This window comes from Acipenser ruthenus, chromosome 18, assembly GCF_902713425.1.
Source record: "Acipenser ruthenus chromosome 18, fAciRut3.2 maternal haplotype, whole genome shotgun sequence".
NCBI classification, from domain to species: domain Eukaryota; kingdom Metazoa; phylum Chordata; class Actinopteri; order Acipenseriformes; family Acipenseridae; genus Acipenser; species Acipenser ruthenus.
In genome coordinates this window covers 552,188-578,363 of record NC_081206.1, presented here as the reverse complement: position 1 = coordinate 578,363, position 26,176 = coordinate 552,188, and the positions used below count along the sequence as shown (strand labels likewise).

General features: G+C 41.8%; 3 protein-coding genes across 6 annotated transcripts; 1 reads left to right on the top strand and 2 right to left on the bottom strand.

Annotated features, from left to right (window-relative positions):
* Nucleotides 1–83: 83 nt before the first annotated feature.
* LOC117408098 (mitochondrial import receptor subunit TOM34-like) lies at nt 84–5,640 on the top strand. The gene is made up of 8 exons (XM_034908130.2): nt 84–494; nt 617–773; nt 1,837–1,936; nt 2,411–2,563; nt 3,101–3,273; nt 3,610–3,757; nt 4,089–4,215; nt 4,620–5,640. Exons 2-8 carry the CDS (start codon nt 638–640, stop codon nt 4,722–4,724), a joined length of 942 nt encoding a protein of 313 aa, XP_034764021.1. The 5' UTR covers nt 84–494; nt 617–637; the 3' UTR covers nt 4,725–5,640.
* Nucleotides 5,641–6,014: 374 nt separating this feature from the next.
* LOC117411394 (embryonic polyadenylate-binding protein A-like) lies at nt 6,015–16,633 on the bottom strand. Of its 4 annotated transcripts, none has more exons than XM_058990656.1 (16): nt 16,377–16,633; nt 14,648–14,850; nt 14,060–14,253; nt 12,670–12,785; nt 10,756–10,895; nt 10,563–10,657; nt 10,249–10,386; nt 10,062–10,157; nt 9,244–9,507; nt 8,766–8,853; nt 8,255–8,380; nt 7,901–8,034; nt 7,475–7,568; nt 6,865–6,995; nt 6,676–6,752; nt 6,015–6,310 (listed from the first exon to the last, which is right to left on the bottom strand). In XM_058990656.1, the coding sequence occupies exons 2-15, from the start codon at nt 14,838–14,840 to the stop codon at nt 6,690–6,692; spliced, it is 1,872 nt and encodes a 623-aa protein (XP_058846639.1). In that variant the 5' UTR covers nt 14,841–14,850; nt 16,377–16,633; the 3' UTR covers nt 6,015–6,310; nt 6,676–6,689. The 4 variants fall into 4 exon arrangements, with proteins under 4 accessions (XP_058846639.1, XP_033875190.1, XP_033875266.1 ...); XM_034019299.3 differs by having other exon boundaries at nt 7,901–8,043; nt 16,377–16,632; XM_034019375.3 differs by having other exon boundaries at nt 7,901–8,043; nt 8,255–8,377; nt 16,377–16,632.
* Nucleotides 16,634–18,127: 1,494 nt separating this feature from the next.
* Nucleotides 18,128–25,268, bottom strand: LOC117423019 (14-3-3 protein beta/alpha-1). Its single transcript, XM_058990654.1, is given in 7 exon segments — nt 18,128–20,097; nt 21,249–21,344; nt 21,653–21,816; nt 22,200–22,323; nt 22,544–22,844; nt 24,755–25,029; nt 25,032–25,268. Coding segments are annotated over 7 exon segments (1,239 nt in total). The 5' UTR covers nt 25,254–25,268; the 3' UTR covers nt 18,128–20,040.
* Nucleotides 25,269–26,176: the final 908 nt, after the last annotated feature.

The window sequence follows — 26,176 nt, the reverse complement described above, 5'->3', positions numbered from 1 at the left end:
TGTACTCCTCCATTTTTGATATCAACAATTCTGTTTCTGTGTTAAATGGGCTTGCACATTTAATTCCAGAACTTTCCAAAAATGCGCGTACACAGAGAGGCTCTGGGATATTAAAACAGGGAGCGCGCAGTTCAGAGAAGAGCCAGTGGAGGGGGCGCGTTTAAAATAGAAACGAGTACGCGAGTCCTGCAAACTAAGAACCGAAACACAACCTTAAAACGATTAAAAAGAAGATAAACCAGAGACCGCCCCAGACGCCATGAGCTCGAGGGCATGCGAATGAAACACCAGCAATTAACTGCGAAAAATATACAAGACAAAAATATCTTGCAATGAACTTTCATGGGCAGAAATGTTAAACACTCCGGCTGGTGGTAAAACGGGAAACGCAAAACGGGGATCACTTTAATACAGCGGAGACAGAAAACCGGTAAACAGACAGTGATACTTGATCGTGGAGAGTGCAGTATCATTTCATTAAAGACGACACACGGGTAAGCGGGTTTTCTATTTGCATTTGCTTTTAAAATGATTTGATTCTGCGTGTGTGTGTGTGTGTCTTGCATTTATTCAAATAAAGATTAAAATGGCAGTCTTTTCTTTTTTTTTAATTAAGCACCACACAACAACTGCGAAGATGCCAGCGAAGCGTCGCTGTCAGCCGGCTTCAGTACCCGTGCTGAAACAATCCGGGAACGAGTGCTTTAAAAACGGGCAGTACGGAGAGGCGGCCTCGTTTTACACACAGGCCGTCACCCTTCTGCAGAAATCAGGTGAGTTTGTCCGGTTTCTACAGACTGTCTACACGGTTGTTTCATTGTAATTGAAGTTCATGTAAGCAGTTTCCAGAACTGCGTGGTACGCGGCTTGGTATTTGCTGTGTGAGTCAGCGAGGTGTCTCTTGCTAGACTATTTTGTTCACGACTTGCTCGGTTCTGTTCGTGTCGGCTGACATTGCATTTTGGTTGAACTCTGTACTAAAAGCGCACATACTACCCCCTCTGTGCCTGTGTTAAGTTGTATCCACAGGCACTGGTATTGAGGTCAGGGTGTTGCAGTCCTGTATTCTGTAGCTAGATCTCAAATTGACTGCAGTGAATACAACGTTTCAGTACCATTGGCCTAACAATACTAATAATAATAATAATAGCAACACGCTTCATATAAAAACCCCATATGGCTTTTTAATTCCTTTATCTTCTGTTGAAATAGCCCAGGTGCTCCTGCGTGTTAGTTTGTATTGTTGTGTAATTGCTGCTTCTTTGTGTGTGTGTTGTTGTTGTTCATGTTTTTATGTAGTAAACACAGTCATAGGCTGCAGTGTAAAGAAGCATGTTTAACTCCTGGCATTGCTCTTACTTTTCATAACGCCTCTAAACAAATTAATATAAACATGTCACCTTCTCAACATGTTTAGCCCCCCTGGTGCTTGTCGGTGGATTCTCTTCAGCAGTGTGAGTATCATTTGCTGTGTGTGTTCGCTACAGCACACGTTACTGAGGGGTGAGTGTATTTATTCCAGAGCTGCTCCTCGCTTCAGTGTATGGACTGTGTGCAATGCAGCTGGCTGGCTGTGTATGCTCTCTCCCTCGTCACACTCCACAGGGGCACCTCAAGGATCAGCCTGCTTCTCTCCCTCGTCACACTCCACAGGGGCACCTCAAGGATCAGCCTGCTTCTCTCCCTCGTCACACTCCACAGGGGCACCTCAAGGATCAGCCTGCTTCTCTCCCTCGTCACACTCCACAGGGGCACCTCAAGGATCAGCCTGCTGCCCCTTTTCTATACCTCACCTCATGCCTGTGCAGTTAGTTGTTTTTGTTCAATCTTTTCCAGGTACGAACAGCCCGGAGGAGCTGAGTGTCCTGCTTTCAAACCGAGCAGCGTGCTTCCTGAAAGAGGGTAACTGCACTGACTGTGTGAAGGACTGTACTGCGTAAGTATACACATCCATACAGAATCCAGGGCTCCGTGCAGCTCAGAGTGGAGGGGGTTTCCACTAGTCCTGCTCAATGAGACTGACCACATGCAGCAGAGAACAGGGTTCCTGCGTAGGGGCTGTGCGTTTGCAAAACAGGGCTTTTTAACTCCTGCAGACCCACCTCCTGTGACCATGTCTGAAGATCAGCTTGATCATCGCACAGTCATTGAAAGATGGCACAGGGGCACACTGATTTAAGGATGATCTGGTTTCTATTTATTCAATTCTTCATTAGCTGCGGAATGGCTTAGCAAACGTAGACACGCAAGCTGGAAAACCAGCACGACAGCTTCACACACATCAGGGTGAACGTAGCCATGGTCTGGCAAGGCTACATATGTGTTACTGTTAGCAGAGTGTGGGCCAGAAACACTCCTAATATGTTCAACCCTTCACCTCTTGTTTTTTTTTTTTATCTTTCTGCCGCAGCTCTTTGGAATTGGTTCCCTTCGGAGTAAAGCCATTACTGAGACGTGCAGCTGCTTACGAAGCACTGGAGAGATACAGGCTGGCTTATGTTGACTACAAGACTGTTTTGCAGTTAGACTGTACAATCAAAGCTGCTCACGATGGCACAAACAGGCAAGTGCAATACAGATGGGAGCAGGCTATTTGAAATGTCTCTCGTCGTTCATGCATCCACACTTTGAGACTCTGTCCAGTGCATTCTGCTTTTTACATTCGTGTTCTAATTAGGCTGGAGCTTGATTAGTTCCCTCCCCGCCCCGCACGATATGAACTGCAGGTGAAAGTGCACCGAGCAGGAATCAATGAGATTGCATTCCAGTTGAAGTCCAGAGTATCGATTCCTGCCAAGCCAGTGATGTTTACCCAGGTTATAATCCCGGCACACGCCTAGAGCGCTGTTAATTCGGTCATGGAATGTAAAAGTACGTGGCAAAAAACACGTACGTCAGACACAGCATTTTGTAAGCAGGTGCATGGAAAGAAATAAACAGTAAGAAACATGCAGTAAAAACGACTGGAGCTACCGCTTGGTTTGGAATGTACGGTTTACTTACAACTGTGTGTTTGTGTATTTATAAAGCACAATCTTTTTCCTCGCTTCCATCTTTTGTAAGTAGTATGCTTTTAATCGTACATTTGAATGCTCTTCAGAATGACACAGGCTTTAACGGAACAAGATGGTCCAAGTTGGCGAGAGAAACTTCCCCCTATCCCTACGATATCTCTATCGGATCGAGAGAGATTGGCTGAAGCTGGTGCAAAAGCACAAGGTGATCGCATCTCTACAGCACAGCAAAATGGCACCACAGCGAAAGTGGATCGAGGTAAGAGAAGGCAGTGAATGATTCCTTTAAAGAATAGAGGGTACCAGCGCTGCCTTTGTTTCAGTGATTCCCACCTCGCTGCACCAGCCTGGAGGAGGCTTTCTGGAAACCGACTGAATCAAAAACAGCAAGAGACAATCACAGATGAAATGCACAATGTAATACTTCAATATTCATGATACAAAGCAGCCCTCTCAATCCATTCAACACTGAAGACACTGAGAAAAAGACATGCTTTTAGTATTTCAAAATGTTAACGTTGGAGGAAAGATAAAGTTACTTAGTGGTTGAAGGAGCCAAAGGGTATTTTACTGACCGTAATGTTACTGACCTTAGTTCCCAGCGCTGAAGCCGTAAAGCGTGCCCATGCACTGAAGGAGGAAGGAAATGCATTTGTGAAGAAAGGGGAGCACAAAGCGGCTGTGGAAAAATACACTGAAAGCATCGAACTGAACCCCAAAGAGGTGACGACGTACACGAACCGGTAAGGCTCTTTTCAAAGCAAAACTAGCAAACCATGCTTCAGGTTGTGTATCTGCTGGACAGTCTTCAAACACACAAACTCCATCAATGGGTGAATGTGAAGTGATGCAGGGACAGTAAATCTAAAGTAAATCTTTCTGGAATTAAACTAGTCTATAGCATTAAAGTAAAAGCTGCACAGTCTGGAGTCAACACACACGCACACGCACACACATACACATGCACGCACACGACAGATGAAAAATATTTGGGATGTTTTTCTCCAATGATTTCAAGTTGCTTTTGTTTTATGGTAAAAATGAAAAAAACTTTCTTTTTCTCTCTTATTGTAGAGCTCTTTGTCATTTGTCATTAAAAAAGTACCAGGAAGCAAAAAAAGACAGCGCAGAAGCCCTGAAGCTGGACCCTGGAAATGTCAAGGCATTGTACCGGAGAGCTCAGGCGCACAAGGAACTCAAAGTAAGAAGCTTCATTCCGCTTTTCAGCTCTCCAAGTTTGATTCGTCTTGCATAAATAAAACCTATTGGTGTAGAAACCCTCTGTATAGGATCTCCACAGCCGTCAAATACCTGATCACACCTGTTCAGCACATTGAAGCCGTCATTGCAACATACCAAACTGAGGGGAACACATTGCCGGCTGGTTTCACAGCTCTAATCCAAGACTATCCTACCTAAGGTAGTGTTACGTAGCCCAGTATCAGCGTGGTCTGTGAAACCAGTCTGAGGATTCTGACAGGCTGCTGGGATTGATTTTTTTTTTTTTTTTTCCTCAGATTACTGCTTCCCTAACCTATTTTTTTCTAGATACTGTTTGAAGAGCTCTGTTAAGATGCAAGCCTGAGTGTTTCTTCTTTTCTGCAGGATTACAAAGCTTGCGTTGCAGATCTGAATGCTTTGCTGAAGACCGAGCCCAAGAACGTCACTGCCCTGAAGTTACTCCACGATGTGCGAAAGATCCAGAAGTAGTGTCTTATTGTACAAGTGACTGGGTACATGCAACATGTACAACTGGTTTAGATAAGATTTTTTGTTTCTCGTTTAGCGGCTGTGTAGTTAAATTTTAGAGCACTTGGTGGCAGGGCTGTCATCCAATACTTCAATATGTACTGCATAGTGCAACCTTGTATGAATCAAGAATGTGGTGGAGCTGTATTTATTACTCAAGAGCCTCAGCAATTGTTAGATATTTCTGTCGTTCCAGTTACCGCTACTCTGTGCTTGCATGTTTGATAAGTTTACATTTGGGTCACATTTTTTGCATTTAAGTGCATACAAAAACACAACTTGGTTTTGTAGACATGGCAACAGCGCTTTCAAATGCTTTCCTACTGCATTCATAAAAAGTGTGGATGCAGCGTTTCAGGTTTGTGTTCAACGGCCTGGCTAAATCGGTGGTGTTATAAATCAGAATGTGTTGAAAATCCTCAAGGAAGGGATACAAACCAGAGATGTCTGTGTCAGTGAAAAATACCGTGCTGTTCTCCAATTTAGTAGCATCGATGAATAGGATAGCCAACCATTTTGTTGGATGAAAAAATAAATAAGTAAAAACCCAGCTAAAACTTACATCTTTCTGGCTAACAAACATCCTAGCATTTGCTTAAAATATGTTGGACAGAACATATTTTCTGACTCTCAATGTCCCAAGCACATCTGCCAAGATATTTTGGGATGTCCTTTGTCAATGGGGGACTCTCTCAACTCAAAACATTTGTAACTAGATCCATATGCATATTTAAATCCACCCCGATTCTGACAATTGTACTGTAATTGTTGCATCCAAAAAGCTGTATTGCACTATTCATAGACTCAGGTATATGGATGTATGTTTACTTTTCAAAGTTGTGCTCTCTGTATACAATAAACTACTGTTGAAACTGAAGTGTGGAGCTCAGCATCTATGTGAAGTGTACACAGCTGGGTGCTGTCCTGAACACCCCCCACCGCTGCACCCCGCTGTGCCCCTCAAGCAGAGCACACCTGGGTGCTGTCCTGAACACCCCCCACCGCTGCGCCCCTCTCAAGCAGAGTCTGACATGTGCAAATGTCTACGAGGGGCTGGGATGGTGGAGTTAGATCTCTGCTCTCCAGCATGTGAAACAGATTATTGCTCTCCTTAACTCTGCGATTACACTAGCAGCCCTTGTCAGTTTTCACAGCCTAGAGCATGCCAGGCAAAGTGTTTTACCCAGTGAAACTGATTTTGTGCAACTAGAAACAGGTACACAGCCCATTTGAAAAGTACATGACACCACCCAAGTTTATTTATTTTTTTATTTATGCACACAAGAACAAAACATAAACCAGAACATAGTGTTCTGCCAACTCACATTTTTCTGCAGGAACAAAATCAGTTTGCACAAATTTAACACACCTGCTCTTGTAAACAGCATTTTCGTTTCGCAAATCATTTGCCTTTAACAATTCAAGCGGTTAACTAAAAACACTGCTTTGCAAGACTAGTTCACATAAATTTTGTAGGTTTTTATTTTTACTATTTTTTTGTGCTTTTTTCTTCAGTGAAGCATCTTTCCCCAAAAGGTAGCAAATTCCTGCAGTTAAACAAAAACATATCAAATCAAATATATATCTATAGCATGTTTTCTACTCTATTTGGTTCTTTGTTGCGCTGGGAGAATGCATGCATCTTCTAGTGAAGTGCTCTCCAACTAGTTTACCAACCAGCATGCAAGTTATCCAGCCATGAACTTTAAACAAATCGTATATAAAAGCACAAAGCTTTGGCACACTCTTGCTCAGCTGTTTGCATCCATGCAATACATCAAGCTCATTTAAATGTCATCTCAGCCTCATGATGCATTCTATCAAGCAAAACTAATTCTTTTCTCCCACCACTTCACAATGCGTTACGCAATTGTCTTTGTTATACAATTTAAACAGAGCATTATAAATTTACCTGGACTGCACACATTATTTCTTCGGGGAGATGTCTTTAGCCTGGTGTGCCTGGAGTACAGCCACTGCCTCCTCCACCTCAACAGAAAACATACAAAAGCTATAGCCAATCACACATAGCAGCTTTTAGAATTAGTGGTGTGCAGAGCCTAGCGGTTTCAATCTCTTCCAGGGTCAGTGTGTGCTTTACCTTGGTGTGCAGAGACTCAGGAGACTCTAGCATGTGCAGCAGCTCTGAGTTATCGATCTCCAGCAGCATCCCTGTGATTTTACCAGCCAGGGCCGGGTGCATTGCATGGATCAGAGGGTAGAGGCGCTCCCCTGAAAACGAGGCAAACCGCATCACAACACTGCCGCCACCTCCCCCAGTCCCTGGACCCCTTATATAAACTGCATAGCAGTTTACGAAAAAGAAACTTGATGTCAATTTAGAGGTCTGTCTTGGAGCCAGACTGCGTGAAGCCACTATTTAAAACTATTACAGGTCCTGTGCCTTGGGATAGCTTGTATTCCACTGAGCATCCTCTACAATACAAGAGTTACTGAGCGTCTCGTTTTCAGAATCACAGACTATCAACATACATGTTGAATTGTTATAAGGAACGACCTTATCAACTAAGTGATGTAAGCAGAAGGGCTTGCTGGTATTGTCAGCTGCTCTGGAGCAGGAACAGGATCAGACAATGAGGACACAAGTAATCTGCATCTGACCAGTAAGAGGTAGATGCAGCGTTTCTGAATGAACCCGCTTCAGGCAAACTGAGGTTCACAAAATCACAAGGTTAATCTCACAGACATACCCAGCATCTGCTTCTGCTCCTGCAGGGGTGCCGAGGCCAGCATGGACGCAGTGAGGGGCTCCTGTCCTCGCATGTGAACAGCTGACTCCATTACCTGCAACACAAAGGGAACGAAACAGAGCTTCACTCAGGAGCAGAACTCGAGGTCTCAACACAAACAGAGTGGAGAACTTGCCAGTGTTTGGTGTTTCTGTGTCTCCTGAAACCTCTCCCATCTTTCCTGGCAAGATGGGCTTTCCTATTCATATGGGGCATGTTTGTGTGTCAGTCAAGACAGAACCAATAGGTCAATTAACCTGTAAGTGGTTGGCCTTCAATATTTTATTAGGTGAAGCATTTTTGTATTTTTTTTTTTTTTAAATATAAAACAAGACAAAAACATGACTTGATAGAAAATGATTTGACAATACAGCAAACAGAAGTTACCTGCTGCACAGCAAGCGGCTGAGGCATGGCGAAGACTGGCTGCACATTCCTGACTCCAGTGGAATACTTGTACTGGTTCACACCTCGGACCATTGGGCCAGGCGTTGCAGTGCGTCCTCCGGCTGTCTGGGTACCTATATTAGCTTGCAGACATGGGGACCGTGACACACATGCAACAAAACGCATGAGCAAACAAAATACGCCTGCATCTCCACCCATCTGGTGTGCATAAAGCCCAAATGGTGACCTTAAGAACTTGAGCAAGCATTGGATGAAAGGTTAGTAAACCAGGTACCCTTTTCCTCTTTGCACTGAACTCAAGGATGCTGCGTGCGTGTGCGTGAGCTCACTTACCCATTCTCTGCATGTTGCTCATCACACGGGGTTCCTGGGTGGATGCCTGCCTCATTGTGCTGATTGGGGTGGAAGGGCGCCTAGGAACTGCAGACCTTAAGAACGGAGGAGCTGTTTGATAAGCTGCTGTTTAGAAGAAGGAGAAGACGAGTCAGTCAGAGTAGAAGCATCACTACACCTGCCTAACTAACTGCATCAGCCCAGGTGGACCAATTGGCGTAGCCAGTTTAGCAATTGATTTCATAGTACACACACAAGCCTACCAGCAGTGTTGCAATGCAGAATTCAGACAGGGATTGTTTCATTTCATTTTTAATCTCTTGCACAAGGAAGTTGAAAAGGGAATATATTGATTTTTTTGTTTGCTAAATTACTAAAGATAAGACCAATGGCACATCTACTTTTGAATGTTAACCTGGACCAAGGAGTACAATGCTACATTGTTGCCATGGACAAGGACGTGAGAAACTGTTTAGTTAATTCTACTATTAAAAAAGCGTGACTGGCTCACCTTGAGGTCTGGGAGGCTGCGAGGTCCAGCGAGGAGCTGGTCTGAGTGGAGTGACTGTATTCGGAGCGTAGAAAGTCCTGTTCTGGGGCTGTGGAAACATGAAAAAGGTTTCCTCAAATTACACTCAATTTAAAAGGCAAAAGTAAAAACATTTCAGCGAAAGCTGTATTACATTTTACACACAATGCTGTGTTTTGTACTGTAGGATGTACTTACAAACCAGGTCATAATCTACAGTACAGTGGGTTCTCTTTGGAAATGAGAAATCACCATAAGATGTTAATGTAAACGCAAGTAAACTTATTCTAAACACAACAGCACCAGCCGTCGTCCTCGCGTTCTCTTTAGCTACGTACCCAAAGTGGAGTAACTTGAGTACATTACATCTCTTGGGAACTATTTGTGGAATCCATTTAAAAGCCAGCTGCAGAGCACTCTGTGGAACAGCAGCAGCAGCACCCTCTCCACACTCAGTTACCTGAGGAACAGCAGACATGAAGTACCCTGAAGACTGGTAGGACCCAGCGACCGGCCCGGGCATTGCTCGGACGCTGGCCAGTCTCTGCATGTACTGGTTGGTCAGGATTGCTTTCCGTTCCTCCTTTCGCTGGGCCAAGGCCACGTAGAGCGGCTTGGCGCTGATGATGCGTCCGTTCATTTCCGTGACGGCCTTCGTCGCCTCCTCGGGAGAGGAAAAGCAGACGAATCCAAACCCTTTACTGTGCCCTATGTCTGTCATCACCTGGAAACGATGAAAGCAGCATGGGAGATACGTACAAACATGCATATCACTCAGCTTGGAATAGGAGATGTGTGTGTGTGTAACGCAACGTGCCACGTCTTCACCACTCCCACCCCCATGCAGAGCAGAAAATAAAACGTGTTTGTTGCAGTGTTCAACGTGAATTCTTGATTTTTCACAAATCATTTTGTCATGCTCTCAGGGATACGGGACCCTTTACGAAACAGGTATTCCTGTGGAATCTTGTTTTAAGAGGGTTAAATTGGTTCAGGAACCCAGTGCCACTATTCTGCAAACAGCTGTTTTAAAAGGACTGGAAAACGTCAATGTTACCATAACGAACAAATTGAAAAAACTCTCCTTGTTACCAACGTTGCAGAATGTAGAACATCCAGCATGAAAAACTGAACAGCTTCCTATACATTTGAAAGCCTTTGACGATGAAGGTATTAATTTCACACATGTATAAAATGTATATCAACATGCATCTGTGCTTGGGTATTTAACACTTAAAACAATCAAACACCACAAATTTCTGTATAGGATACCTTTACCTTTGCACTCGTGATAGTACCATAGGGTGCAAACTCTTTCCTCAGTCTTTCGTCATCTATTCCGTCATCAAGATTCTTCACGTAGAGGTTAACACCCTAGGAAAGGGAGTGATGGTAAATCCCACGTCCCTCAGAAAGGGGTCAGGGGGTTTGAAACGTGGCTCTCTGGTGCACTCCTCCTCCATACCTGGTATCGATGAATCCTCTCCTGCTTGATCTGATCAAACTTGCGCTTCAGCTCACCCTGACGCTCCAGCCTCTTCTGAGCTCGGCCCACATAAATGATCCGCCCGTTCAATTCCTTTCCATTCATCCCCTCCACAGCCTTAAAACAGGGGAGCAGGGGTATTAACCAGAGACTGTGTGCAGGCATGCAGGACGCAGACAATGCATTACAACAGGATCTATGAGGAACGTTTACTCGTGCCTGGTTTTAGACTCCGATTAGCACAAAACTACAACTGTCACCATGAACCCACTGTATATTTCACAGCTCCTTACCTTCTGTGCTTCCTCATGATTCTCATAATTAACAAACCCGAACCCCCTGGAACGACCCATCTCATCCACCATCACCCTCACACTCAAGGTCCTTCCTGGAGACAATTACAAAACACAGCACAATAAGGATACACGCGGGGGGGGGGGGGGGGGGGGCGGTGGTTACGCATCTGAAACAGAAGCCCCGTCTCACCGTATTGAGAAAACACTTCTCTCAGCTTCTCATCGTTCACGTCCTCCCCAAAGTTCTTGATGTACACGTTGGTGAATTCCATGGCTTTCGCACCGAATTCAGCCTCCCGCTCCCGTCTGGATTTAAAATGACCCACGAAACTGCAGGAATAAAATTTTAAAAAAGCACATCAACGTCGGTGAAGACATTAAAACTAGGGGTACTGTAAACAATGGGTCAACAAATCTCTCAACACGTACTACTGTCGTATTTTGCCAAACTTAACCAGATTCTAGTTTTCCATTCTGTTTCACATGCATCAGCGGTCCAGATAAGCACCTGCTGTTTTTACGCATAAAATATATTTATATATATATCAGAAAGACGCACTAAATTTAAACTGAATGCGTAAAAATACGCATAGCAATTTTGCTGCAGCTTGTCTGCCTCCCCTAAAACTTCCACTAATAACTACGTCTCCCAGAATACAATGTCGTCAGTTACTAGGAAACTGTACACAAGAAAAACCAACCCAACACACATTATCCAATCTCTGGCTAGCCCTGTTGTCTTTGCAGCCAATCGCAGGAAGAAAAAGAAATTCAACGCTACACAGGTTGAAGCTTAAACCCCCCAGTCCAGCTACAAATCCAACCGGAACCATCAGAGGCAACCGCAAAAGATGCCTATAATATACAAAATGTTTTACAACTTAATGCATTTCCTTATTCTATTTGTGTATGGCTTGATATTGAAATTCTAACATGATCACCGAGTGTAATGAATGTTAAAATGTAAGTAACGTAATTAATTTGCAGAGTCCTTGTAGCACACACGCGTGGTGGTTCAGGAGTTCAAAGTAACATTGCAGTTCAAACGGAAGGCTCTTTTAATGCCTACCCCAATACCATTAAAGAGTGTACAGCATTTATCAAGATTACACACGACTTCAAGGTAGTGTTACGTTTTACTCTCTGCGTTAGAGGGCAAGTTACTCCCAGACCCAAAGCCTTATATGGAGTGCTGATGTGCATACATTATATATAAAAGAAAAGTGCTAATCTAACCTTACTTTCAAGAAAACTTAACTTGCATATAATTACCTGTTTACACCCTAATTTTCCACTGACCTAAGTATGGTCATCTCACAATTTTTCCCCATTGAACAGGAAACTTGGTCTACTAGGCCAGACACCAATTCTCTACCTGTCTCTAGGCTGTGCAAAGACAAGATGTTAAGACTTGGAAACATTTTATATATAAAACAACTCTACAGTACTTTCACATGAAGGGCGGAGTACAGCAGTGGCATCACGGTAAGCCACATTCTTCCCTATACTTTAAAAGGTGATTTAGAAGGTGGAAAGGCAAGGTAGCCTCTAATGCATGCATGAGCAATCACCAGGTGCCATTCTCAAAACATCCATGACACCGTGCAACACTCCTATACTCAGCCCTTCGATTGTTTCATAACTTTAATAAGCAAGGAGGGAATCCCCAGATCCTTTCATAAGCAAGGAGGGAATCCCCAGATCCTTTCATAAGCAAGGAGGGAATCCCCAGATCCTTTCATAAGCAAGGAGGGAATCCCCAGACCCTTTCATAAGCAAGGAGGGAATCTCCAGATCCTTTAATACAGCTGTACAACTCTTCTCATTCTACTAATGTTAAACTCCACTTTGGTCTATAATAACCAAATGTTTCAAAGTCAGTTTCTTAGCTCCAATTTATTATTATTATTATTTATTATTATTATTATTTATTATTATTACTATTATTATTATACACTTGATTTAGTGTTACTGCTCCCACGCAGAGGGGCCAGTGATCATTCGAATAGGGAGGCAAGACCATAGATTAAATCCTTGATTAAGACTGCAGATTTGATAGATGTCTCCCAACTTGATTAGCAGCATGGCTTCATCCAATACCTACACTTTACGATCATTGAGCAGCATTCCATTCATAGTTTCAATGGCTCTGTTCGCTGCTTCGTGCGTTTCAAAATGAACAAAACCATACCCTTTCGATCCATTTTCATCACACACTACCTACAAAAACACAAAGACACAGGGGAAATGTCAAATTAAAACAGGCACATCATACACTGGGAGCATGAGCGAGTGGCAGCTCTGCAAAACTACTGACACAAATTACATTGTTTTTGTACGATACCCACAATGTTTACCTGGAGAATCGTAGAATACAGCTGTGTAAAGAATATGAACCAGCATCTCAAAGTGTTTGGTATTTACCATCTGGAAACCAAAAAAAGTCACATGGACAACAAAATGGCAGCCGTAATATGTCAAAAAGAAAAAGGTACAACAGCAACCCTTTACCAACCTAGAGGATCCCAAAACACATCATCCACCTACAAGGGTTATAATAAAAACCTTGTGAAGAGACCTCAATCCAGCGCTCTCAACCCTCCTCCTGCTCCACATCACTACACATCATCCACCTACAAGGGTTATAATAAAAACCTTGTGTAGAGACCTCAATCCAGCGCTCTCAACCCTCCTCCTGCTCCACATCATCCACCTACAGGGGTTATAATGAAAATCTTGTGAAGAGACCTCAATCCAGCGCTCTCAACCCTCCTCCTGCTCCACATCACTACACATCATCCACCTACAGGGGTTATAATAAAAACCTTGTAAAGAGACCTCAATCCAGCGCTCTCAACCCTCCTCCTGCTCCACATCATCCACCTACAGGGGTTATAATGAAAATCTTGTGAAGAGACCTCAATCCAGCGCTCAACCCTCCTCCTGCTCCACATCACTACACATCATCCACCTACAAGGGTTATAATAAAAACCTTGTGAAGAGACCTCAATCCAGCGCTCTCAACCCTCCTCCTGCTCCACATCACTACACATCATCCACCTACAAGGGTTATAATAAAAACCTTGTGTAGAGACCTCAATCCAGCGCTCTCAACCCTCCTCCTGCTCCACAACACAACACATCATCCACCTACAAGGGTTATAATAAAAACCTTGAAGAGACCTCAATCCAGCGCTCTCAACCCTCCTCCTGCTCCACATCACAACACATCATCCACCTACAAGGGTTATAATAAAAACCTTGTAAAGAGACCTCAATCCAGCGCTCTCAACCCTCCTCCTGCTCCACATCACAACACATCATCCACCTACAGGGGTTATAATGAAAACCTTGTGAAAAGACCTCAATCCAGCGCTCTCAACCCTCCTCCTGCTCCACATCACTACACAACACAGTTCTACATCGTAGATGAGCTGCATTGTAAACCCTGTCACACACGACACACAATGCCTCTTCTCTGGAGGTCCCTTACCTTGCAGGACAAGATATTCCCAAAGGCAGAGAATGTATCATACAGAGCCTTGTTGTCTATGGATTCATCCATATTCTTAATGAATATATTCCCAACTCCAGACTTCCGCAGACCCGGATCACGCTGCGACCACATTATTCGGATCGGCCTGCCTTTAATGACTTCATAATTCATCGTGTCCAAAGCGCATTCAGCTGGGGAAGAGAGCACAAACATACACATGATTATTATTAAAAACAAGGTCTGGACAATACTGTACATGCATCCTTTCTTAATCTCCAGGGGTCTGACACTGAATCTGGCCACATGTTAAAGGAGCGTGTGGTCTAAACTAAGCCCCTAGCACCACAGCTCAATTTGGCAGTTCCTGTGTCAAATGCTTTTTTGTATGCAATACAAAGTGATTCCTAAACATTGACTTGTTCTGTGTAATCTTTTGAACCCTACCCCTCCCCCCTGCCACCATACGGTGTTTGTATTAATCCTTCCACCCCCAGGCACTATGTTAAATATACAGCACCAAGGATATGGAAAACATGTAATAAAAATAAGTCTCTTCCTATAAAAACTAATAAGCTTTGAACTCGCCATCCGCTGGCTGCTGGAAGTTGATGTAGGCGTATCCCAGGGATCTTCGGGTAATGATGTCACGACAAACTCGGATCGACATGATTGGTCCAGCTGGAGAGAACTTCTGGTACAGCATGGCTTCTGTGACATCAGCGTGCAGGTCTCCAACGTACAGAGAGGCGAGGGGGTACCCGGGGCCACTGCTGTTCATGGCGGACGTCCTGTGAAAATATCAAGTGTCTGGGGCAGTCCTGAATTCATACACACACGCACCTGAACAACAAGTGTTGTAAATGTTTAAGCAGTGAACTAAGACACTGCTTAGATACTACATTTATCTGAAACTATTATAAGGATATGGCTTGACCGCCTATCCCCTAAAAAAAAAAAAAAAAAACCTAATATGGGACTTTGAAAAACCACTGCAATGAAATAGGGTGTGAAAAATCCATGTAAAATGCATTACAAACATCAGTTTTAATCAGTGATTGAAGAATATCAGCCTTGGTACATGTTTGGTACAGGGGGAATTATAAAAGGGAGTTGGAGTCTTCAGCTCTGCTGTGGGGATAAGCGTTTTCAACACTGCCACCCTTGGAAGGTGTTGAATCACTGGTGTGAGAGAGTTCTGTTCTGCGGGTCATAAGCACATGGTGCCCATAGCAATCTGTTAAAATGGAAAACACTGGTGGACTGACCGCTACAGCGGATTCAGTTCAAGCGATGACATGCTGCTGTGTGGCTTCACCCCCTGCCAAATGAATTGGTTTTTCCACAAAGTGGCAAGTCAAATTAACGTTGTATTTTTCTGTTAAGCTGCAAGTGATCCGTAATGCACAAAACTGTACTTGTAAACGTAATGTAACCCCCAATACACACCCTACACTAACTGTATCTGTAGCTACACATTGCTGTTACCGCTCCAACACTGCTCACATTGGTAATAAACACACTCAACGGAAATGCAAGGGCAGCGTTAAGAAACGGCTGCAATGATCCAGTCACATTCAGGGCCGCTGTCGACATTGAAAAGGCGTCATGTTAACGTTTTAACTTAGTTTATGCCTGAATACACAGCAGCATACAAGTACATTTCACCCGGCACACGGTTTATTAATATTAGCGTGACGTGCTCAACTTGTGAACAGCAGAACTAGATACGACGCTACGGTCGTAGTGAATAAGCGTGTGCGAGATTTTCATTCCTGTTACCGATTAAAATGTATTTGTTTTTTGGTATACAGAAATGTAAGTTCATTAATTCACTCTTAAAACAAACAAACAAACAAACAAACAAACAAACAAACAGAGTGTACCTACCGTATCACACGAAAGGGCCTTTCACCCCAAACGCTCGCGTCAGTCAGGCGTAAAAATATATTTATTTTATAATACTGACACACTATGCGTAAGAAGATGCATCATTTTCACTTGTGTAATTACGATAATGTATGCAATACCGACCCGGTTTTTATGAAATAAATAATTGTACACTAAAACAAAACAAAAAAGTTACAGAAATTAACTTGACCAAAAAGTTAAAATCAGTCTAGTCTAGTGATTGTTAATAACCGATAAACTGATTTTTATATAAGCTGGGTTTTGTATTTACAGCAATATTAATAAAGTTACCGTAAGATGTTAAACATTTTATTAAAGTCGACGCTGGAATAGAATTTAAAACTATTTCTTATAAACAAACACAACACATGATTTCAATACAAAACAGTCTTCTGATTTAACTTACCTGCTAATGGATGAGGTTTAGGGACGGGGGGGAGGGGGGAATAAACTTCGGGTATGCTTCACTTGAAGAGGAGTTGTTTCTTTTTTAATTTTTTTTTATATATTTTTTTTAATTTTTATTTTATTTTATTTACCTGTACTTAAGCCATTTCCCTTCCACTCCAATCCCGAACAAGTCTCCTCTACCTCCGTTAATTTATAACCTTCCGCTCACGACTTCGGTCACTCCCACGCTTCGAAAATAAACAGTTCCATTAGCCAACAAATCATTTAAAGGGACGCCTTTTATTTTAAATTAATGCGTGCCGATGTACGGTCATACATGGAGATGGACTATTTCAATACGTTTAATTAACTGTTCGTGTTTTATAAGAATTTGCCGATGTGGCTTGACGAATATATATATATATATATATATATATATATATATATATATATATATATATATATATATATATATATGTGTGTGTGTGTGTGTGTGTGTGTGTGTTAATTTAACGTGAAGATGTGCGTAAACGTATAGATTTAAGACACAATCGAGTCAAAATATTTGTAATGATCAACTCTATTGTATGTCTTTACCTGGTTAAATAAAGGTGTGAATTGAATTTAATTGAATGTTTTAGTTTTTTATTTATTTACATGACAATTTCCATTCTCTTAACGAGTTTTACCTCTGAAATGTGATTAAACTGTTGCACTTTCCACTGACTGTATTTATAAACATCACCCCTTCATTTCAGTGCGGTTCAGTGTGCTACCTTCAGTTACATTTAATACAATCTACTTTAGGTACTGACAAACGTGTTTGAAATATTAAATCTGATCTTAAAACAGTGTTTCATACTCAAACAATATATTTTGGCCAGATATCATTCGATAATAGGTGTTGCTCTTCAAGGGACTTTATAGCAGCTCGAAGTTCCACTGTTCCGTTTTCACCACCCAGGTAAACCATTGCCCTGCCAGAGTGAATGGACACATAGAGCTCAGGTAAAAACGGCCTTCACAATACATTCTATGCAGCACCATACCAAAACATGACATATACCGAATCCTACTTATATGTCAAGTTCTTCGGACTTCCCTGGTACACCTTGGCAGCAGTCATTTCCAGTGCTTTCCTGTGATGTTGCATGACGATCAAGAAACCCGTATGTTTGTGCCATGCTTGTTGTGTGGTTTCACGTGGCAGTAAGTACTCAGATACTGCAGAACAGAAATGCCAAGCTACAGTGGTACACCATGCTGTGGTATCCTGATGTTGCACAAGACCTCGCTTAGCCATCCCTTTGTAGCTGTCATTCTGCAAAACTGATGCAACCAGATTTCTGCAGTCTGCACTGTAGTGAGGCTTACCTTTACCCAGGCTGCTTCTATCAATCAGACTAGTGCAGATATAACAGGAGTTCATTGTATAAAATGTGAAGTCTCTTGTACAGAATATGAAGAATCAAAATTTGCTTGTAGAATTTTTTTTCCTTCATTTTTTTACAACTGAAAAAGATACATTGTAGGGAAGAGATACTTGACATATATATGTAAGAACTGTGACAGCAAATACACAGTAGATGGTGTTCACCACTATTAGTACATTTAAATGTACCTGACTAAAAGTCTGAACACCATTTGATTCCAATTAAGACACACATCAGTGAAGCGAATATATTCTGAAGACATTGGCTTTCTAAAAGATGTTAGTGACAGCGACAATTAAAACATTTTCTTTTTTAACAAGAGAAAGCAGGAAAATTCTGAACTGATAAAATTTTATTTCACTTTGAATTGTCTTTTACACTTTCCTGATTTACATGTAAGGTGAAACTAGAACGGTTTTAAAAGACATACACAAATCTAGTATTACGTCAATAACCAGGTATTGAAATTTTTTTTTTTTTTGTAGTTGTTTTTCAATTTTTTTTTTTCAGCTAAACTATTTTCACAACCACGTGCGCGCTAGCCGATAAAACCGTCACAGAAGCAAAATTTAGGCAGAATACTGGTCAGTAAAAACAAAGCAAAAAGAGCTACCAGATATACAGACAGGCTCCGTCCCACATTCACTACTGCATTTATCAAGCATAGAATATGAACTGCCATTTGTTCAGCTAGAAGGGAGATTTTATTCAGTGCATGAAACATCGTCTTCAGCAGACGAGACTGACGGACACATGAATTCTACATCTAAGTGGAATGTTATGGAGGTGGCATGGTATTGTGACACTAAATATTTAAACTTTTCAAGTTCAACAGGATGTTAAAGATCCATTTTAACCCTTTACTTGGAGCAGACAGGTACGGTATTACTAAAGAAATGCTCACTGCCTTGTTTTTCAAGACTTTCTATTCCAAACTCAACACATGTTCAAGTCAGTGGTCAAAGAGGTTTGCCCATTTCTTGCCTGTTCAGGATTCAAATAAATAGTCTTTGTTCGAGACCACACCAGTCTAGCAACCGACTTGCACTAGGAATCCAATTACAAAAAAAATAAAAAATACAAATAAAAAAGGGGACACTTTCCTAGCAATCAGGTTAACTCAGCTTTTTAAGAATCCAAACTCATTTTAGTCCGTTCAGGCTGTCAGGATAAGGCCTTTAACAGTGTGTTTCAAATAAAGCATGGCTGGAATTAGTTAAACGGTTATACTGTTACTAAACGCAAGCAGCTTCACAATGTTACTGTATAAGACTTATTTAAATCATTTAAATGTACTTTTCATAATTGCTATCACTGAAAACCACAACTAATAATCTCATCCAAAAAGATCAAGGGTAAAAATAAAAATGAAGAAAACAACAAGAGCAGCTTGTTTACTTCACTGGTGACAGCAGCTTTAATTGAATTCCATGTACCCTGACAGGTCGCTCAGCACATGCTCCACAGCGCCTTTAAAAAGTTACTCTTTGTGATGTTCATGCCTTGATGGGGTGTTTTATAGACTGTCACATCCAGAATGACAAAACCTGGGGTCCCCCGTTTTGTAAAACATGTCAAATCAAATTGAGAACATGAGCACTCAGCAATCTGCACATTTCTCAGTGTCACAATACAGCCTTTTAAACCGTTCTGTATGCGCTGACAGCAGAATTGTACTCTGTACTGCTACCCAAGTACAGAACCATACATGCATTTTATAAACCAGAAGGGATTTACAACCAAAAAAAAAAGAAAAAAAGACAAAAGAATAAAAACTAAAAATACAAAACTAAGCATCACAGTGTTTGGTGAAAATAAACCTGCTGTTTAATAACCTTCCAATAAAACCTGCAAATGCCACGACATTTTACACTATAAAAACTGATGTAACAAAAAAAAAATAATAATAATAATAATAATAATTGATGAACACTATAAAGCCAAACTTGCTAGGTTCTTCCAAAAGAAAATAAATGAAAAAAAAAAAAAAATTAAAACAGAAAAAAGCCTCAACGTAAAGACCTGGTGTAATTTACAAACAAAACAAAAAGATGATGTGAGCCTGCTAACAACTGGAGTTGTCACCCTGTAACCAGTGAGGGATCTGAGAAGGGTACAGTTGATAGGTCAGGTACAATTCATGCTGCTTGTCATACAGAAGGGGAAAGATCCTGGTGGAGCAGAGGATGGGCTGGATGTGTGTAAGATAAAGAGTGGGAGTGGATAGACAGTGAAGCGTGGCACCCATTAGTTCTCTCCTTCGCCAGCATCCCCTTCATCTCCCTGGTTTTCTGATGTCCACAGCTAGAGAACGGAAAAAGAAATGATTAAATGTTACAAAGCTACCAAACCCATGGCAGTAAAATGTATTCATGCACTCAATGGCTGCATTTTATTTTGCATACTATATGTACATTAAATGCCAGCACTGAGTGTCAAGTTGCAGTTGAAAGCTGCAGGTCAATAGACTTGGAGACAAGTCAATTATACCCGCCTCAAAAATACAAACAGAATTTTTATCAAGTACTTTACGTTTGGTTTCACAGATCCGGACTACCATCCAGGACTACTTTACCTAAAGTAACTTTAGCAACAGTGCTAATCAGTGTCTGTGAAACCAGTGGATAAGAAATATAAAAGAACATGCTTGAACACTGTGAACTCTACATATGCGTTGGCTTGTGTTTAACACACAACATCATTCAGATCAGTATTTCATGAATATGCTAGTGGTTTGCAGACTGGGTACCAATTGAAGTTGTCTATCAGATGTAACTGTACTACGATTAAAGTCAGAGGGTCAGACTCGGTGATCTGGAGTGTCACGTCTGGGTGTGGTCTCCTTGTTCTACAGTTTCCAGGTTACATTACACAAGTTACAGTGCAACACATGTTCTAGAAATTCAAGTGGGTCAGGTCAGTTTAATTGTGCAGTGCTAAATACATGGTTTGGACAGGAGGGGATAAATAAAACAGCTGTTCTGAGTGTGCAGACTGAGGGGCAAAACTACATTTAGAAACGTGCATTTGAATCACAGTGAGAAATTCAGGATCTATTTACAACTCAATAGCTAGTCGCTTGGGTAATGAACAGGCCACCTGTTATTTCCACAATGAATATTCCATAGGATTAATGGTGAAGGGCATGGACAGTGCACTGATGAAGAACAGATAGACATCTGGACTGAAAATGTATTGTATTTATGAGCTGATCTCCTATCTGAATCCATTAAACAGTAACAATCTGAATAATAAAGACAGCTTTAAAGCTGTCCAAGTAAATATAGGAGAACTTTTCCCCACGCTGACAGATATTTACATTACATGATTCTTACCATCCCCATAAACAGATGTGCTGGAATTACTTTACAGCTGTTAACAATGCAATCAGCAAAACAAGCTGTTAACCTGCTGGAACCTTTGGTCAACTTCCTAGAGATACAAACAATACTTACAGTGAGGTTGTCCCTTAGTAGCTGCATGATCAGGGTGCTGTCTTTGTACGAATCCTCATTCAAGGTATCCAGTTCAGCAATTGCTTCATCAAAAGCCTAAAAAAGAACCACTAGTGTAAACTTGCCAAACACATACACAATGTAAAAACACTACCAATGGATCTTAGTTATCATTCACCCTCAACACAACTAGAAAACAAAAACATTTACAGAAATGAAAGACAGCCTTACCACTCCACTGCTCTACACAGCATGCAGTTAAAGACTTGCAATAGCATGGCACAGACAGGAGGGGGTGCCATTCAAATCTAACGACTGCTTCAATGGCACTTCACATTGACTTTTTTTTTTTTTTTTGGCAAGTGTTCACAGCCTTCTGTAATGTGCTGTCTAACGGTACTCACAGTCTTTGCCAAGCTGCAGGCCTGCTCAGGAGAGTTGAGGATTTCATAGTAGAACACGGAGAAGTTGAGAGCCAGCCCGAGTCGGATCGGGTGTGTGGGCTGCATCTCCTTCTTGCTGATCTCGAAGGCCTCCTGGTAAGCCTGCTGAGAATTCTCAACTGTGGCTTCAATAATAAGATAAAGGTAGGGAGACAAGTTTATAGCAAACCCTGCAACGGCCTTGACCGTCAAGCACTTACTATTTAAAAACAATGACAATCTTGTAATAGTATAGGTTTTAACAGCTACAACATTTAACATGTGCAAATAGGCTTACTGTATTATAAGAATCTACCATAGTGTGGTACGGGATAAACCACTTCTAAGACATGCTTGAACTCCTCTGAATGACAAGATATTTTTAGTTCACTTCAATTAAACACCATGTCATTTAACAAGGTTAAAACTGATGCTGGGATTACACCACCCCAGCACACAGTGCTCCTTCGTTAGTTCTATAGATGGTGAAATAGCGAGGGAGCGCAGTTATCATGCGTTATATACTTACTCTTCTTCAAATCCCCGGAGGCCACCTCAGAGAGATATCTGTAATAATCCCCTTTCATTTTCAGGTAGAAAACCTTGCTTTCTGCCTGGGTAGCATTGGCAATGAGGTACTTGTCAAGAAGACCCTAAAAATCAGGAGAAAAGCAATGAATGAATGAATGAATATATACAAATAACAAAATGACCCAAAGGAAGAAGAAAAGCAGAGGTCTCATTCGTGTGATGATATTAAAACCTGAAATGCGCCTCCCACGCCTTTCCTTCCTTTTTCTTTTTATACTGCAGTTCTCTTTCTTGTTACACTATAATCCTGTGCAATGTTCCTGCGGTTCTCTCCAAGCTCACCAGCACATCGTTGCAGATATCCTGCAGCTCAGCCTCGATCTTCTCACGGTACTCGCGGGCCATCTGCTGTTTCTTCTCGTTGCCCTCGGTTTTTTGTTCAATGCTGGAGATGACTCTCCAGGAGGAGCGGCGGGCTCCCACCACGTTCTTGTAGGCGACGGACAGCAGGTTCCTCTCCTCGTTGGAGAGCTCGTGCCCCTGTTCAGTCACTGCCTTCATGGCAGCAGCCATGTCATCATAGCGCTCTGCCTGCTCGGCCAGCTTAGCTTTCTGTACCAGATCACTCTTATCCATCTCAGAACTGAAAAGAACAGAGAAACCAATCTCTTACAAACCCTTTATCTTGGCTACGGATGCTGCTGTTAGCAACCTGTGTCAAGGACAGGGAGCCTCCAACCCTGGTCATCAATGACTAAAAAACTAGAACACATGTTAATCTTGACTAATTAAGCAAATCAAGTTCAATTAAGTAACAGAGCTCGGCTGAAACAAAACCCAGAAGACCCTGTAGCTCTCCAGCACCAGGGCAGGACACTTCTGATTTAGAAGGTCCTTCCACCATGTTCTATTACGCTGTATCTTTGCTTGCAATTTTTTTATTAATTGTTTTTCTAAATATTGCACATATCACTAAACAGAATAAAGCCCCCCCCCCCCCCCCCCAATGAAAGGCCCCCGAAGGGTTTCTGCATTTCTATAAGGTTTATTTATACTTGTATTTCTTTGTTTCACCCTCCATGCATGCATGTATGTAAAGGCATAGATCATTATTATTCTATTTATAGCATGTATCAATCTTTACTACCCTGAACTTAAATTATTCAAATTTGCCAATATCATCCATCCATCCAAATCAGTTTTCAGATTTAAAAAGAACCCTGCGATGTAATTTTAAAATGAGCTCTTTCTTGGTATGCTCCCAATCTGACCTTTTATTGAAAATAATCCGCTACGGTGCTTCAAATATGCATCCTCTTTTTTTATTAATTTAATTTCTAGTTGTATAGTTTGTAGTCTTATTGGTATTTGGTCCATGTCACTCATGACTCAAATTTGAAATATCAAAATATATCCTTGTCACCAATGTCCAAAAATGTAGTCTTAAATATTTTTGAAGGGCTAATTATTATGTTAATTAAAATCAAGAGATTGATGTCTGATATGCATGCAGATCTTAAACACGCTATGCTAGGGAGCTACAGTGATAGCTGTCACCATAGTAATAGCTACCAAGGGACTGTGTCCATAGGTATGTAATGCGGTAGCAACGGTCAACTGGGCGAAGATGACAACTAATCTGAGGTGTGACCAGTCAAACTACCGGCGATGTGGGGTTTACCAACCAGCTGAGACCACAGCAGGGTTTTAAAATGCCCCGGACAGGATATGAACAGATACATTAACTTCGAATAAATGTGCTAAACTTATATTAACTAACATTAATCTGAATTAATAATAACAATAATAATTAAACAAACGATATTTATTTATAGATATATATTTGACAGTTCTGCGATATCTGCATTTGCAATCTGACAGACTAAAAACAAAACCAGCGTATCCAAATTTAGTAAGGATTTTAAAGCTAGGCCACGGCAGAAATGAGCGTGTTAGTACTTCTCCGTGGACACATGATTGAGAGATTGTACACTATCCTGTGAGGCAAAATGCCACGCCAGATCAGGCTTTCCACGCCACAATGTATAACAAATATAAATAGTCGTATTTTCTATTCGATTGAATCACTGGTACATTTTATTATTTTAATTAAATAAAACATTTGACAATTGATCGGTAAATTTAAAAAAGGGTGCAGTTAATAATACGATTATCCCTACGAGAAAATAAGAGATGGCGACTAAAAGACCGTGGTTTATTTCGGAAACAAGACGAGTCTGGTATATAATTTCCTTAGTCCTGTGTGGTCATGCTAATTCGTAATGCCGCACTCAAATATTTTTACGCCCCGTTTTTTTCTATATTGCCCTAGTTAAAATATAACCCCCCAAAGGGCTCCCCGCAATCGCCACCTAGCTTAGACTGTGCCTAACTCTACCGACTGCTACACATCGGTGGCATTTTTTTTAAATTTGTTTTTTTACTGTTGCTCGTTATGCTGTACAGTATAGGCCCGGTCTTTCAAGCGCTGTCACCGACATTAATACGCGAAGTTGTCATCAGAATCGCCGCACGATCACTCCAGATACCCACGTTAGAAACACCTGGAGCTCAGATTCCAAACCAGTATGACTTCTCGTTGTAATATCGCCCGGCTCTCCCGGTTTAATCAATTTCAGGAACCGCTCCTGGCTGTGATATTCACTGCACGGCCTAAGTGCTTGCTCCGAGCCCAAACCACAATAGACACCTCTTCCCTCCCCTCCCTCAGACACGGTATTACCGCCCTTTGTGTTCATGTTAAACCCCAATACCCCAGCCGCGACACGTTCAGGTGTCGTGAGGCAGGTCACACGCAGTGGAACTCACGTATTTAATGCGCTTTTATTTCTGCTTTTATTTCTGGACGTTGGGAGTCTCTTTCTCTGTCCTCCGTCTTGCTCTTCGGGATCTTCAGGGCAGTACCACTTCCGCTTGCACCGGCACTTCCGCTTCCTCTAAACCCCGCCCCTCCCCCGCCAGTAACTGTAGTAACCGCAATACGGGGATGTTCTTGCCAGGTTGCAGGGGCTAATTCGTCAGCAAGAACCATGGTAACCCAACCAAAGCATGACGTAAATTATCACTATGGTTACTGTTACTAGGAGGAGCATCAGCAGGGTATCCATTAGCCAAACCATTCGGTACACACTGTTATAAATTCCTTTAATGTTGTTTTTTCCAGCCTGGTTTACATTTCCATGCATTGTTTAATCACTTTATTTTTATTGATGTATTTTTTTGGAAATGATAAAACAGTAATCTTATTGGCTTCCAAACAACAACAACAACAACAACAATAATAATAATAATAATAATAATAATAATGATGATGCTGTACAACATTTTCATGCAATCAAATTATTAAAACCACAGTAGGCCTTATATGAGTGAGGGACTGTGCTGAGGTGACAGGCAGATGCACAGCTTCTTATACCTGGAGAAATATGGTTGCACTGCTTTAAAAGTATGATATATCACATAATATATAGGGTATTTATTCTGGATGCGCTCCAAATGGCTGGTATAAATCCCTCTCGCACACAGAGCTCACACAGGATTTCTGCTGATGCCTCGGACCTCACTGCCAGTCAAGGTTAAGGAGTTATATTATATATATTATATTATTTGTTTATTTAGCAGACGCCTTTATCCAAGGCGACTTACAGAGACTAGGGTGTGTGAACTATGCATCAGCTGCAGAGACACTTACAATTACATCTCACCCGAAAGACGGAGCACAAGGAGGTTAAGTGACTTGCTCAGGGTCACACAATGAGTCAGTGGCTGAGCCGGGATTTGAACCGGGGACCTCCTGGTTACAAGCCCTTTTCTAACCACTGGACCACACAGCCTCCTTGCCCACTGAGTTGAAGTGAGGTGGGCAGTGATGAGGGCTGCACTGTCGTCATGGAGTCTGACCCCTGTTCAAGGTTAAGGAGTTGAAGTGAGGTGGGCAGTGATGAGGGCTGCACT

Bases quoted from the DNA above. Each gene is read 5' to 3' on its own strand.
- LOC117411394 (XM_034019299.3), bottom strand. From the start codon at position 14,840: ATGAACAGCAGTGGCCCCGGGTACCCCCTCGCCTCTCTGTACGTTGGA. The intron at 8,854-9,243 runs GTAACTGAGTGT...ATGTTTCCACAG, and splicing joins TCATGTCTGCTGTTCCTCAG to CCCCAGAACAGGACTTTCTA. The intron at 8,381-8,765 runs GTGAGCCAGTCA...TCTTCTAAACAG, and splicing joins GCAGCCTCCCAGACCTCAAG to CAGCTTATCAAACAGCTCCT.
- LOC117408098 (XM_034908130.2), top strand. From the start codon at position 638: ATGCCAGCGAAGCGTCGCTGTCAGCCGGCTTCAGTACCCGTGCTGAAA. The intron at 3,274-3,609 runs GTAAGAGAAGGC...TACTGACCTTAG, and splicing joins CACAGCGAAAGTGGATCGAG to TTCCCAGCGCTGAAGCCGTA. The intron at 4,216-4,619 runs GTAAGAAGCTTC...TCTTTTCTGCAG, and splicing joins AGGCGCACAAGGAACTCAAA to GATTACAAAGCTTGCGTTGC.